This window comes from Peromyscus maniculatus, chromosome 4, assembly GCF_049852395.1.
Source record: "Peromyscus maniculatus bairdii isolate BWxNUB_F1_BW_parent chromosome 4, HU_Pman_BW_mat_3.1, whole genome shotgun sequence".
NCBI classification, from domain to species: Eukaryota; Metazoa; Chordata; class Mammalia; order Rodentia; family Cricetidae; genus Peromyscus; species Peromyscus maniculatus.
Genome location: NC_134855.1, coordinates 113,489,161 through 113,505,422, shown reverse-complemented (window position 1 = coordinate 113,505,422; position 16,262 = coordinate 113,489,161). Strand labels below are relative to the sequence as shown.

The following is a 16,262-nucleotide window of genomic DNA, read 5'->3' as shown; positions in this document are numbered from 1 at the left end:
TAGAAAAACTCTCTTCCGTGCATGTGCCTGGACCAACCCTTCAGCTCCTGACTCAAATGCTGCCTCATCAATCAGTTTGTCAGTCTTTCCCTAATAAGTATCTTTAAAATTTCCAGGCACATTCTTTATTCTTCTCCAGCCTTGAACATCTTTTCCCTCCAATACTAATATTATCTTTCTCATGATCCCTTCTTGCTACTTAATATGCAAAATATACTGCTAACTCATTGCATTTATGATCTATGCCTCCCTGGTAGAAGGTTAGCTCCAGAAGGGCTAGGATTGTTGTTGCCATTTTTATCCAATATTTGTTTGAAATGTTTACTTAGCAAATAGTAATATGAATAACTATTTAATGAATCCATGAATGAAGTAGATTTTTCCTTTTGTGGTGATAAAAATTATGACATTGATTATAATGATGGTTGTTCTTATCTGTGCAAATACTGAAATTGTGCATCTTATGTGATATGTGAGACAACGTTCTTGAAGGAGAGAGAATCCCAGCCACCAAAACTAAATATTTGGCTGTGCATGCTCTGCATGAGCAATAAACACAAAGCAATCCCTTTATCATGGCATTGGCCTACAATGTGAAGTAGGAGAGACATCAATGTAGTGGTTAGGAAGCAGGGACTCCATGGGCAGATGGCCAATGTTCAAATCACAGATGGACCACTTTTTAGTCAGAACACCTTGGGAAAGTCACCACATGGAAAATATGCTGACAATACCAAAAACTAATGAGTGCTTTTTGAGTACCAATCAGAATGATGATTCCTATAAATGGCTTAGCATAGTATATGGCCCAATAGTTAGTTTTCAATACACTGCTAGTGTATTCATTGTTATATCCTGGAGTTTTAGGCACAGCTTATTGGAGAAGATCGGATAGTAGTGGTTAGATCTGGAGGCAAGTCATCATACATTATCAAAATGAACTTTGACTCTCTTGGGTCCTTCAAGGCAATTCTCCGCCCAACCCCCCAGTCCCTTCTTAAGCATTCTTTTATTGTTTCAATCTTTAAAAAATAGTAATTTACAGTTTTTATGTGTATGTGTCTGTGCCTGAGTGTGTATCTGTCCACTGTGTGCATGCAGTGGTAGTGGAGTTCAAAAAGGGCATTGGATCCCCTGGAACTGGAGTTACAAGCAGTTGTAAGCTATGATATGGGTGCTGGGAACAGTATCCAGATCTGCTGGAAGGCCAGTCAGAGCTCTGAACTTTTGAGTTATCTGTCTAGCCTTTTACAGCTTCCATCTTATTTCAGTAGTCCATCATCAAGGCAACTGTGGAGCTTGTTAAAAGATCTTTGTGAACTTCACATTTAAGTTCCAGGTCCTCAAAGAAAGGTTCTTAGAACAGGATTATCAGCAACAGCCTATTCTATGGAAGGCCTGTTGAATCAGGATTTAGAACAAGACCTCCATCTGGGTTTTAAACCAGCCTTCCAGAGGATCTTGATTTATGCTCTAAGTTGAGAATAATTGGCCAAGTAGAATATGATTTTGAATAGGTTAGTCATGTGATTCTGACTTTTTAATTTTATATAGTCATGGAGGACCCAGAGTGAGGACAAAAGCATTATAACAAGTCACCTATTACACGGTACATTTTCTTTTTTCTTCAATAGTTTAGGTTAGCATATAAAATAAGGGGTTTCACTGTTACAGTTTCACACACGTGTATCATTGTGTCTTGTTTAGATTCAATCCTCCTCCCTCCATCCCTCTTCTCCACCCCTAGCTGGTCCTTTTCTTCCTCTCAAACAGTATCTTCTGCTTTCATGCATGTCTATGTGTGTGGCTCATTCACACATCCAGCTCCTGTCTATGAGAGAAACAGGATATTTTACCTCTTTCTCTGTTAATCTTGCTTGTTTCTCCCTTTCCCCTCCCCCTTTAGAGTCCCCATTCTGTTTTCATGCCACATGCTTATATTTAAATCTAGATTGGACACCTGAGATGGCACATGTGATATGTCTTTCTGAGTCTGGCTTATTTCATTTAACACGATAATCTCCACTAATACCCGTTTCACTGCATGTGAAACAATTTAACTCTTCTCTATGGCCTAGTAACACTGTATATTTACCACATTTTCTCTATCCATTCATTTTTCTGATGGACATCTTGGCTAATTCCTATCTACTGACTGCTGTGAATAGGGCAATGATAAATAGGAATGTGCAAGTGTCTCTGAATACGTTGAATTAAGATTCCTCTGGACATCTGAGTCATATGGTAATCCTAATTCTAGTTTTTTGAGAGCTTCAATACTTATGTTCATAGTGGCTGGACTAGTTTACCTTTCCCTCAGTAGCACATGAAAGTTTGTCTTTTCCCACATCCTCACTGGTATTTATTGTCATTTGTTTTTATGACTCTAGCCATCCTGACCTGGGTGAAATGGAATCTCAAAGTAGTTTTAATTTGCATTTCCCTGACAGCTAAGGATGCTGAACATTAAAAAAAAATTAATTGGTCATTTATATATCTTCTTTTGAAAATTGTCTATTCAATGTATTTGCCCTGTGCACTTCTTTATAGATTCTAACTTGCTCTTAGATGTACAATTGGCAAAGATTTTCTTCTTCCCATGTAGTGGTATTTGTTTCACCCATGACCTTGGGCTATAGGGCCCAAAGGAGGTGGTGCTTCCTGCCACTGTATGTGACCTCTTAAAAGGAGAGGGAGAAGGGTCACATGCCCCTTCTCCCTGCTCCTGCCTGCTGGGTGGATACGCTCCTGGTCAGATCAGAGGACAACTTCAGCTGTCTACAGCATTCTGTATTCGTGAGTCTATTTCCTCAATTTATCTTAATTTCCTTAATACTTCTTAAACAGATTCCTGTGGATTTATTGCTTTACTTCCATAGGCTGTCTCTTCATACACAGTGAATTTCCTTATGTGTGCAGACTCATAGCAAAGAGATGATAATTCTATGAAACCATTTCCTCAATATACTACTCATTTTGGTCAAGGTTATTCATTTCGTTTGTTCTTGGCATTTGCTTGTTTTCAAGGCCAGTATTTTATTACTAAATTCACTTTGTGTGTGTGTGTCTCTGTGTGTGATTAAAGGTTAAATATCTCTATCATTGATTAAAGCACCAAAAAACAGTCTCAAGAATTTCAGAATCCAAGAGAAAATATTTTGGCAGGCACACCTCGTCACTAACGAAGAGGGTGTCTTTTGCTTTCACAGGTAGCCTTGAGGCTCTGAAGGAAGAACAGGACAGTGGGCAGCATAGAGTTTGTTGTGTTGGTTCTTGGAAAGCTCGGTGATATTCAGAAGTAGAAAGGAAATTTACTTGCAGCACACGCTTCATTTTTGAAAGAATTTTTTTTTTTACTTCCTGGTACCATCCCAAAGATCCCTGGAAACTAAGATAACCTGACATCCAAAAATAAGCCAGGAAAGGGAAAAACAAAACAAAACATAGCTCCATGGAGGGAACAGAGGAACTTATCAGCATGTGGGAAGTGTTAGTGTGGTGGGCAGAGTGGTCTCTATATTCGCCACACTGGTGCCACTCATGTCTACACTGTGCCCTTTGAGTCACCTGAGAGCTGCAAACATTCGCTCCTCCAAAAAGCCCTGCAGCTGCACAAACACAACCCGTGCCCCTTGGCTTACCAGTTTAATGTGCTCTCGCTTCTGGTACTTCTCACTGTAATACTGCTCTTGCCGAAGATTAAGCAGCTGCTGTTGCTGCTTGTCCTTCAAGTCTATTAACTTCTGGGTCATCTCTGCATCCAGGGCAGCGAGGTCTTGCTCAATGGCGGATGAGCCATGGTCAGGGCTACTGGGTTCAGATCTGCAAAGACACAGAGCTTAGCTCAGGAACTGAGCAGGTGGTAACAGGTGCTTGGAAGGTTCTGGAATGACTCCTCTCAGGGTCACTGGTCTTGGGAAGAGACTAAGCCACTAGAAGGAGAAGGTGAGACTCCCACATCCACATAGAAAACTATCTTTGAGTAAATTGCTCTTCACATTATATGGAGTGCTCAGGGGAGATGATGGATGAATGAGAAATGATGTAATGAACACAATGCCTGGTGACTACTTTGAGAAACATGTAGGATCTACTTGTGCATTAGGGAGATGGAAGGCAGGAACATATAGCTAGGACCTCAAGATCTTGGCTTCCTTCTCCTGACACATCTTCAGATCTCACTTGTGTTTTGTTTTTTGGGTTTTTTTTTTTTTTGCTATTTTGAGGGACAGTCTAAAAAATAACTACATGGTAATGTTCTATATCTTCCATAAAAACGGGGTTCAAGCTATTATAACACCACTAGAAAAAAATCATTGGGTGATCTGCTAATGGGAAAGCATTTCTCTCTTGGAAGAACATGCAAACTTGTTTAATCAGAGAAGTAGAATATCTGACCGATATTTCCTTTTCTCAGAGGCTAAGAGTTTAGTTCAGTGTTCAAGGACAGAAACTGCATCAAAAGTTGGTGGTGTGCTGCAGAAATACAATGTGAGCTATGCACATGGTATTTCACTGTGTATGCCATTTAAAACTTCTAGTAGCCATCTTCAAAAAAGAAGTGAGTGATACTAGTTTTAATAAGATATGTTATAGGATGGGTATGGTGTGAATACCTGTAGTCTTAGCATTCAGGAGCCTGAAACAGGCTGATTGTGAATTTGAGTGCCATTTTAGCTACATGTTAAGCCCTGGATGCAAAATAATAATTGTGTGTGTATGTTAATCTAACAAATTAGAAGAACTCAAAAGATGTAATAGTTATTTTATCTTTGTTTTATAGTAGACTCCAAGAAATCTGTTGTGTAATCCATAGTTTGAGCACATCATAGTACTGATAAAATGTACCTTTTTCTTGCCCAGGTTAAATGTGGATTTCCCGACTGAGCTATACCCCCAGCCCAAATGACCCACATTTCAAGGGCCTAATAGCCACATGTGGCTCATGGTTCTTATCTAAGACGTGTGTGTGTGTGTGTGTGTGTGTGTGTGTGTGTGTGTGTGTGTGTGTGTGTGTGTGTGAGAGAGAGAGAGAGAGAGAGAGAGAGAGAGAGAGACAGAGACAGAGACAGAGACAGAGACAGAGAGAGATTGATTCAAGCAGATCAGAAAAGTTTTGGAAGCCCTGTCTGGCTTCCTCTACATGATGGCATCTTCAGACATCATAGAATGTCCATCCATATACACATCTCCTGTAATGTTATTTTCTCATGAAAATAGCTATTAGGACTTTGCAGAATATGGTGTAAAAGTGAATAAACAAATGAATGTGTGCATCACTCAATTGGAGTTCTTAGGAGATATTTTAGAGCAAACTTCCCCTTCACTGGTAGTTACAGGTAAATGCTATCGATTTAGCCTTTAGATTCCTTTTCAAAGAGTGACACATTTCACCTGCACAGAGCGACAAATTTCACCTGATATCTTTTACATCTGTTCTACCTCTAAGGAAAGGTGATTTTGCTGCCTTTTAAAAACCAAGTACTGCATGTTGATCGTGTTTTCAAGGTGAGCACGTTACCTCATATGTCACAATATGGCTCTGAAGCCGCATCTTGTCTTTGTCTATAGCCTGGTGGCAAAGAGGATGACTCCGAGGACTGTGAGAGGAAGGATGTGGCACAGCCTATTGTGTCCTCAGCCCGTGGAGAGGTGGCTTGCCCCCTCACAGTTTCAGGACAATTTATAGAATTGTCAGCTGGAGAAGAGGGCTGTATTTCTCAGTGGCAATCTTTCCATTTAAGTCAAGCCCTTGAAAGACTTTAATGAGAGCTGATGACATGTTTCCAGGAAAGCTCAGACTGTGAATTCTACATGCGGTTTCCTGGATCTGTGATGATGGTTGGATTACCATGACCACATCTACCCATTTATCAGCTAATAGGAAAAATCAGGAAATCTCATAAGACTGATTTATAAAACAAGCATCTTGGCTCATTCCTGGAACCCAGCACTCAGGAGGCTAAAGTATAACAATTTAAAACTAAGGCTAGGCTCAGCCAGTTCGGGGCCAACCTGAGCTATACAGAGACTGTATCTCGAAAACCCAACCAACTAACCAAATAAAAAAGGAATATTTTTTCATCCAAACTACAGAAAATCAAGTAAATAAGGGAAATAATGATTTAAAATGTTTTTTAACTACTATGATATTTATTTAAAAACTCAGAACATTGAAAGAGAACTCATGGGTACTTCTGCTTTTAAAAATTAAATATCTTCTAAATTATGTATTTTAACAACATAAATAACATTTAACTTTAAATAGCATGGACTGGTGTTCATGATGATTTTTGAATAATGTTTTACACAGTGCTATTAGTGTTCATTAAAGAACTAAAATTAAAAATGTAAAATTGTTTTGACATTTAGCTAATAAACCCAAGGAAGACAAAAATTGTTTCCTAAAAAGACAACAAGAAAACTTAAGTTACCTTCTTCACTTTATTTCTAGTTCCCTAATTATTAAACATTGAAGAAAATATTTTCACAATAAAAATGAACCTCACTAATCAGAGAGCAAAATATTATTTATCACCAACAGACCTGCAAAAAATGCCCCAAGAAAATACATGATCACAACTTAGGAAAGTGGCCTCAAACATTTAGAACAGTTGATAAGTAATCTTATTTGGCTTTTGATGTTTTATAAATACATTCACAGTATGGATATATACACGAGAGTGTAATCAGTTTCTAAATCCTTTTGTGGGACAATAGTTAACTCTTCTGAAAACAGCCACATGTCAGGCTCCAAAGTTACTATGCCACAGAACACAGCTGATAGGTAGGTATCATGCTTCGGCATGTGGCAGCATCCTGTGCTCTGTTTGTGTTTCTGACCAGGCCACGGTGTGAGTGGGCTTCAGGTCCTTGTTGCTGTACTGTGGAAGATGTCTGTATATTCTTTGTGGGGCTGCTGTGGGGAATGCACTGGGAAGATGTCTGTATATACTTTGTGGGGCTGCTGTGGGGAATACACAGGGAAGTGTATGTGAGTGCTCTGTTCCTTTGTGTTCTTCCCAGAACCTCAGCTTATCCAGAAACATTCTTCGGAAATTTTCCTGTTTATCTGTTGCAAATGTAATAGTTATGATAGGTTAAGATTAGTTAAGGATGGACCCTAATCTAGCGATTATTATCTTTAGAAGATGGAGAACATGTGGGCATGTATCCCTGCACAGACAGAAAGCCATGTGATAGTGTGGGCAAGAGTCTGATGTGATGAGTCTACATGGTAAGGTAAGCCAGGGATATTTCCTGTAACCACTAAAAGCTGGAAGAGACCAGGAATGGTGTTCCCCTACACCTCTCAGAGCTGATGCCCTGCTCACACATTGATTTTGGATTACTAAGCTCTGGAACTGTCTAACAGTGTTTTAAACACCCAGTTTGTGGCACCTTGCTCTATGATTCTAGGTAACCAATCCAGCACATCTGCCTAACACATCCTGGATGTGATCAATGGAGGAGATCACCCAGGGGTGAAACAGCCCCACACCGGAAGGCAAAAGAACCCAGTGTGATCAATCAAAACCTGTGTCACAAAGCCCAGGACCCTCTAGATGAATAACCTACAATGCGATTTGAAAGCAAATGCCAAACTGAGATCCACATGGAAATTGGGAAGCAGATGCTGAGACTCTGACCTTTGGCAGCAGGTATCTGCTATAGTTTAGAGACAAAGCCCTCGATCTCCATGAAAGAGATTTGATAGGAGGAGCCCATGAGTCTGGGGAATCCTCACTTCTCATCACAGCACAGTCTAAGCCAGGAGCAATGGTTTTCATGTGGCTGGGGAAGGAGATTGGAGAGGCAGGTGGGATTTAACCAAGGCCTTTATGATGTCTTTCTATTTCTAGGAACCACTGGAGTTCTGGACCAAATCTTTTTTTTTTTTTTTTTTTTGAGACCTAAACAATACGAACTTTTATTAAAATGTTGACGTTGAGAGAGATGACTGGGAATAGTTTAGTTAGAGCAGGGGGGTTTCAGGGAGAGTTTTCTGAGAACTAATCTTATCACTAACAAGCTTTGGACCAACAGGGCCAGCAAGCCCTAAAGCTTGTCAGAACTGCAGAGGGCAGACACTGGGATGAAGACCTAGATGTCTGAGTCTGAGCAGCTCTCTCATTGCTGTTCTTGTGAGGTAAACTCTGCTTTAGCCAGGGTGGAGTGCCTTGAACAGATGTGGCCATGGTGAGCACACACATATATTTCAATCTCCCCAAAGGATGCCTGCAAAGTTACAGAGCCACACAGACCATGTCTTCTCTCCTCAGGGTATCCATGTCACATCCCAAACTCTCTTAAAAACAACAACAACAACAACAACAACAACAACACGAGAATCCAGCCCTTTCTTCTATTTCTGCCACCCTCTTTCTAGGAGAAACTTTTAGCAACACTCAGCTGGACTCCTGATAAAGTGCTGTCCCCTCCCAGTCTCTCTGTTTATGCTCTGAGTCCTCAGTCCTCACAGAGTACCATCTGGACATCACAACTTCAGCATCACCTGCTCCAAGCGTTACTGAACCAGAACCTGCCTGTAGTGCATGAAAAGCCCAGCATAAGAGTTCAGCTTCCATGCAGCAGCTAGGAGTATTGTCTGAGGCTATTAATTAGACTATACACATTTCACTGAATTGTTTTCTTCGGTGGATTCTTACTCAACCACGTAAGTTCTGAAGTACTTGCCACTTGCTCCAGCTCTAAAAGACCTTGGTTAAATGGTGCTCTGTCCGAGCTGGTAGACTTCATTTTGTGTCATTCTACATAGGTCTCACTCATTTTGCCAACTCTACTAACCCTGGAACAAGTTGATTTTTCCCTTCTTTTTTTTTTTTTTTTTTGAGACAGGGTTTCTCTGTGTAGCTTTGCGCCTTTCCTGGAGCTCACTTGGTAGCCCAGGCTGGCCTCGAACTCACAAAGATCTGCCTGCCTCTGCCTCCCAAGTGCTGGGATTAAAGGCGTGCACCACCACCGCCCGGCCCTGATTTTTCCCTTCTTTGAACCTTTCCCCTAGCCTCTCCTCTCCCTCTCTCTCCCCTTTCTCTCTTTTTGGTTGTCCGTGGTTAACACCTCATTCTATATTGATATGTAAGAATGCCTTTCCCAGCTGGGGGTTTTGGCATGTGCCTATAATCTCAGCATTTGGACAGCAAGGCAGGAAGATCCTAAGTTCAAGTTCATCCCAAGTGCCTTAGGGTTTCTATTGTTGTGATGGAAACACTGTGACCAAAAGCAGCTTGGGAAGGAAAGGTTTATTTGGTTTACATTTCCCGGGTCACGGGCCATTAAGGGACGCCAAGGCAGGAACTCAAATAAGGTGGAAACCTGGAGGCAGAAGCTGATGCAGAGTCCATGGACAATTGCAGCTTACTGGCTTGCTCCTAATGGTCTGCTCAGCAGCTTGTTTTCTTTTAGAACCCAGAACCACAAGCCCAGGAGTGGAACCACCCACAAAGGGCTCAGGCCTCCCATATCAATCACCAATTAAGAAAATGCCCTGTTATCTTGCTTGCCTACAGCCCAGTGTTACAGAGACATTCTCTATTGTGATTCCCTCCTCTCAGATGACTCTAGTTTGTGTCAAGTTCACATTAAAACTAGCTGGCACACCAAGCTACATGGTGGCACTCTGCTTCAAAACTCTATAGAGACCTGGGTACATGACTAAGTAGTAAAGACTTGTCCAGCACACACAAGTCCATGGGTTCCATCTCCAGCACTGTAAAAAACAAAACAACAAACAAACAAAAATGGAGGGTATTCTGTTCTCTGAAGTCATTCTACACCATGATATTGATCCTTTTTTTTTTTGATCATCTTCATGATTATGCTGTATGGTTACATTAGTTATCCATTTCCTTCTCATTATCATGGCATCTTGGGTTTCTATCGCTGTGATTAAAACCCCATGACCAAAAACAACTTGGGGAACAAGGGGATTATTTCATTTTATACTTCCAGATAACATAACAGTTCATCATTGAAGGAAGTCAAGGCAGGAACCTCAGGACAGGAACTGATGCAGAGACCATGGAGAAATGTTACTGACTTGTTCCTCATGGCTTGCTCAGCTTGCTTACTTATAGACCCCAGGGCTATGGGTGGCACCACCCACTGTGAACTGGACCCTCCCATATCAAACATCAGTCAAGAAAATGAATGACAGCATCTTCCATGGGCAGTTTGGTGGGGACACTTTCTCAGTTGAGGTTTTTTTTTTCCCCTTAAAAAATGTTTCTTGCTTGTGTAAGTTAACATAAAACTAACCAGCACATGAGACTATATATTTGCTATTTGAGGGCAAAACTTTTATAGGCTACAATCATTGCATTATCCACAGAGCATGAGAGATACAATAATAATATTATTTAATACCTGTGCTAGGCAAGCTTCTCTCCACCACATTCTGAGTACACGATGCTGTGAGAGCCGTAGCCCTCTGTGTACGTATCTGTGTACATTATGAGTTTCAGGCATCAAAAGAAGGTTGAAACATCTCCCTCGTCTCTCCAACTACATTCTAGTTACACAAGAGTTCTGTGCCTGCCCTGTTGGCAGTTGCTATGGTGGGAGGGGGCGTCAGCCACCTGATATTTGAATCAAAGGATAGAGCTCTGGGAGTCTGTGTATCCACCCCAGAATTTGTTCAAATGTAAAAAATCCCTACCCACAGTCCCAGCTATCCTGGAAACAGAGAAAGAAAGGTAACTGGAGTTCAGCCATTCAAGATTAGCCTGGACAACTAGCAAGATATTGTCTCTTACAAGGAAAAAGAATAGGAAGGGAAAGAAGGCAGGGAGGGAGGAAAATGTAGTTCACAAGCAAAAGTGAACCAACTCAAGAACAGCAGAGAGTGGAGTAGGTGGTGTGACTTTCCTCCCTGTGGTGGCAGGTGAAAAAATATGGCACAACACATCAATCATCACCCCCTGGGGGGCAGCATCTCTTTCCGCATGGTATAAAGTTAGCAAGTCCCTATCACTCACTTTTTCTTGCTGTCCTTCTTGGCGGACTTTTCCAAGGCTGCCCTCCTTCTCAGGTAGTCGTTCTGGATCTCGTTGTACTTGGTGGTGTGCTCCTTGATGAGCTCGGTGGTTTTCTTGTGGTGTCTCTTGACCAGGTCTTTCATTTCTTTGTAGTGCTTCTTCTGAAGCTTCACGAACGCTTTCTGTTGCTTGAGCTCTTCGATGGTCTGCGCCTCCACTTCTGCAACAGAGGACGAGCAGGAGAGATGAGTGACAGGGTGGACTGAGAGTCCAGACGAAGGGACGGGGACATCCTGCTCAGAGAGGAGCAGCCCATCCCCGCCAAGAGCAGCTGGACAGCACAGCTTGGATGTCAGACCTATCAGTCAGCAGCTCTGGTTCGCCAGCTTAGCAAGGCGCCCCCCAACTTTGCAGAGACCCAGTTCCTTCATCTGTAGCTTTGCAGTTTCATGTCCCTAGAAATAGAGTCTGGGATGGGGATTCCGGTGCCTGTGACTTACTGGGGGCTGAGGGGACAGGAGGCAGAGACGAAGAGCAGCAGTGGAAACAACTGAGCAAGGTGCATGGCAACTTTAGTACGACTTTCCCATAATCCCAGGGGAAACCCAGTGTGCACTGCACCCCAAGGCTGGTCTCCTCATGAATAAAGAAGGCCAGCTTCTTGAGAATTTAGGGCACTCAGAAGGGGCACATAACTTTCTAGAAATGATCTCCCTTTAGATAGAGGGCAAATTTGTTGAGAAGTAGAAACTGGGCTTTAGCAACCTAGCTCATTCCAGCTGGGAACAGGGTGTACCACATCAGAGGAAAAGGGAACAGGTTTCCTACTTCATTGGTTTAAAGGATGACAATGCTTCTACCAGTTCACAAGCCTGGTGTGATGGTGACATTAAAACAAACAAACAAACAAACAAAAAACAAACAAAAAAAAAAACAAAAACCACTCATGGAAAGTGTTGAGTAGTTTTGGGCACCATACATGTAGAGACTTTGCAAATAATCGCACATGTCTCAGGGACTCACTTACAAGGGCCACACCACAGGTTTCTCCCTCTATCTCAGTGGATGTGGTAGTCGAGTGTGTCAAGGGGGTGTCCTTTAATCTGAACTTTACAAAGGCTCCAGCAGGGCTAGTGGCCACCTGTATGACTGCAGTGTTTTATCCAACGTTGAGAAAAATGGTCAGTGTGACAAAATCTGTCCATAAATCATTCTGTATTTCATATGCACACTTCATCACTTCTATGACACGCATTTTTAAAAAAATGCATTATCACTTTGGAAATCAAGATTCCACACTAGTTTCCCTATTGCTCTTCCTAGTATCACAGGAACAGGGCTTCAATGTATGGTGTCCTAATGTCAATGAATTATCATTTATTTGGACCCAGATTAAGTCAAAGTTAATATGTCTCCATTTCTTGATATGAAATTTCTGTTTTCGGAACAACAACAACAAAAAGATACTATAAATATTTAGAGCTGTCAAGTGATTCAGAAATAATATATGTCACAAATCACAACAAAGCTGACTAGAAGACGAAATGGATTGTGCATAAACAGGGGAACTGGGATGGCAATTTCTGTTGCTAAATACCAAGGCCTTTAAACTGCTGCAGGAGCATTTCCTGCTCTCACCATGCATCTGCCCTGACAGCTCATTTTTCTTCTTTTTGAAGAAAGTAGCCAAGGAGAGAACTAGGTACATTTATTTAACGGTTTCCCTCAGGCTCAAACTGACTTCGGGTGGTTGCATAATAAGTGCTTGCATTAAGAATTTATAGTCCTGAGGCATTGCCACATTTCCTGGTAACAAACTGAACCTTATTTTTTAAAAGAAATGGTTTCTGGAAAATCAGCTGTGGACAGTTTCGAAATGGAACTCCCCATGCTCTGGCCTATAAGAAAAAGACACCCTAAATTGCCTTTGAAAAAGCCTCTGGGCCAAAGGTTATCCCTTGGAATATCCCAAAATGTAAAAGTTAATGCCCATTTGCATAAAGATACAGTATTGCTAAAGGGTGGCTGCCCAGAGACAGCCACTGTCAGGGTGGTGGTGTAGACCCCCCTGCCTCTGTGTATACATTCACATAGTTTTAGAATACTTCAGCATCTTGTTTTCTGCATCAGTTCTCTATTGCTTCCCATGGAACTCTTTCAAAATATGCTTCGTGGTCTTATAAGTTCCTAATAATTTTTATATTTTGATGACACATAACTGTGGGCATAAAGAGCATCTACCAAAAATCTCCAGTCCTGAACATTTTTGCAAAGTTCCCATGCTTCAAGGACCATCACCAGGTAAAAACCAGAATACTGCCAGGACCCTAGACATCTTCTGGAACCCCCGCACCAAGGCATAATCTAAGCCCAGGTTTCCAACAGTGATTAGTTTTGCCAGTCTTTCTTTGATCTTCAGGCAGGTGAAATCATGCTCTCTCATGTCCTACCTTCTTTTCTCAGCACACGTCTTAGCTGTCTGCCTTGTTCGGGGTGATCACAATCTGTTCTAATTGTTACCCCCCCCCCCATTCCATTCTGTAACTGCCCCATAGTCCACTTATCCGCCTCCCTGTTGGTCAACATCTGGTTCTTACAAGTGGCTCTGTTTTTGGTGAACACGTGCATACATTCTTGTTCTGTTTTGTTCCAGACATTCTAAACATTTTTAAGACTCCACTACACAGTAAGTGCTAATTATACTGAAGAAAGCATAGGTCAATTTGAGTCCTGTTGCTTGATGTAACAAACCCAAGTTCATACGAAAGATCATAACCATTGTGTATTTCATACTCACAAACAGGCTATATTCTGCATATCTGAAATATAACTTATTGTCAGCACAGTAGGGGGACACACATTCCTGTTACCTGGCTCTCTCTGTGACTTTACATTGGACAATGTGACCAAACTCAGGCCAGATGTCTACAAACTCTTAAAACATTTAATGATGCTAGTTTTCAGAGATAGATGACAATCTCCTCCCCTGTAAACACTCACCATGCAGTGTTCAGTTGCCAACTTCCATGCAGAGGAAAGGCTAGCACTCACCTGTTAAAACACTCTGGACCAGGTCTTCTGTTTTGGCGGGCGCCTTTACAGAACCTGCAACCACAAAGATCAAAGGAATGGCCATCTTTGTTTTTCAAATTTTATCCCATTTTAAAAAAATAAATGTTTGGACTTGGGGGTTGTAGCTCAGTGGTAATACACTTGGCCATCTGGGTTTCATCTCTAGTACTGGAGGGCCGTGCCCTTTGATTCTAAGTGCCTTTAGAGACAATAGCTAATTGTAGTAGGAAGCTATTTATAACACAATTGCTCTAAAACTTCTTTAATTTGTAACTTTGATTCAATCCTATGTCAATAAGCAATTTTGTGTATTCTCCACAAACAGGGAAACAGCCTTCCATTTGCAATTCAAAGTTCAAATCAAGGAATTAAATCTCAGTAGTGCTACTGCCATCTTCTGGCAAAATCAGGAATGACGTGATTAAAGGCTGAATGAGGACCAAAGGGCAGTACCAAGTTTTGCAAACAAGAACCATTATCAGCACCCAAATTACTGAGCAAAGAGTAAGGGGAAATACGATATGTATGCACCTGAAGAATGCTTCTTTCCATACACCTAGGAGTGGGAATCAAAACTTTCAGAGGGATGCACTTTGACCTAGGGACCTCATATCATCAGGATGGGACATGCCAGCATCACTTGTCCCTGACAGGATGCATCAAGAAGGGCACAGCATCAAAACAAAACCTCAATCTGGTCACAGGAAAACATCTAGGCAGCTCAAAGTGAGGGACATTTGGAAAACAATGATCACAACTCCTCTAAACTATCCAGGGGTCCGAGAAATAAGAGAGAGTTGGGGGCTGTTATAGAGGGAAGGTGACCATGCAGACAGGATGAGCAAGTGCAGTGTGGGACCATAGACGTGAATCTGCAGCAATACATGGGCACTGGAGTAAGGAAGGCCAAGTTCACACAAGGCTTGCTTGTTGTGAAGGTTTACTGTGATCTTGTTGAATGCTGACTTTAGGGGAAGAGGAGAATTGTGTCACACAGTTTGTACAATTTAAAAAATATTTCCTGGCTAGAGAGATAGCTCAATAATTAAGAGCACTGGCTGCTCTTCCAGAGATCCCAAGTTCAAATCCCAGCCCCCACATGGCAGCTCACAGTTGTCTATGGGATCTGATGCCCTCTTCTGAGGTTCAGATGTACATGCAAATAAAACATAGATAAAATACACAAAATAAAAAAATTTTAAACAAAAATAAAAAAAAAACGTTTTCTGTAAGTCAAAGTAAAGTATTACCTAAAATCAAAATGTTAAAATGGTAAATTCTCTTTTATTCTCAGAAGCAATAAACTATAGTTCAGAAGCACTGCAAATGTTTCCACGTGATAAAATGTTGTTTCTTATTTATGGTTGACCACCTCCTATTATTGATTTCACTGACTTTCTTAAAAGCAGAGTTTCAGTTCATTCATATTTGATAGAAATGAAATAGGAGTTGTATTTTATAAATTTGTACCCTTGCACACCAAGGAGAAGATCTGAACTTCACCAATGTCGCGTTCCATCATGACAGAGAAGGAAAAGGGATGGAGTCACACTCACACGGGGGGAAAGTCTTTCCGCTCCTATTTTATTAATTTTATTAACTGATTCAACTCAATGGGTCAAGCACATGCTGCTCTTCAGCACTGGGTGACTGCAGAGGATGCACGGAGCTGAACCTGCTCTCAGGAATGCTTCCGTCTGTTAAGAGAAGCACACACATGCAAGCCATGCCCCCCCCCATATACACTCACATACCACTTTAATATATCACACACCACACACATATACACACATACTCACACCACACACACTCACATACCACTTTAATATATCACACACATACTCACACTATACACACTCACATACCATGTTAATATATCACACACATACTCACACCATACATACCACTTTAATATCACACGCACGCACGCACTCACTCACTCACTCACTCACCTACCTTAACCAGAGTGAGGTGAAATGCCAACATGAGCTGCCCTGAAATGATAGGATTTCTCTGAGGAGTGAGTGAGACAAGTGAGTGTAGCTGTGGGTGAATGAAGAGGAGAAGCTAAAAGCAAGCCCTTTCGTAGTACCAGGTATCATGTCTGACCTGGCTTTCCCTTCACCGGCATTGTGCCTTTCAGGAAATTCCTCATCACCCCCAAATGAGACAACAATAGAACACATCCAGTGG

The 16,262-nt window shown here is 41.6% G+C and overlaps 1 protein-coding gene across 2 annotated transcripts in view; it reads right to left on the bottom strand.

Annotated features, from left to right (window-relative positions):
* Plcb1 (phospholipase C beta 1) overlaps window positions 1-16,262 on the bottom strand; it is a 695,339-nt gene that overhangs the window by 93,998 nt on the left and 585,079 nt on the right. For both annotated transcript variants that reach the window (XM_006983966.4, XM_006983965.4), the window contains exons 25-27: window positions 14,049-14,102; window positions 10,998-11,217; window positions 3,642-3,822 (exon numbers count right to left, since the gene is read on the bottom strand). In XM_006983966.4, the coding sequence (XP_006984028.1) occupies window positions 3,642-3,822; window positions 10,998-11,217; window positions 14,049-14,102 (455 nt within the window). The remainder of the gene's footprint in view (window positions 1-3,641; window positions 3,823-10,997; window positions 11,218-14,048; window positions 14,103-16,262) is intronic.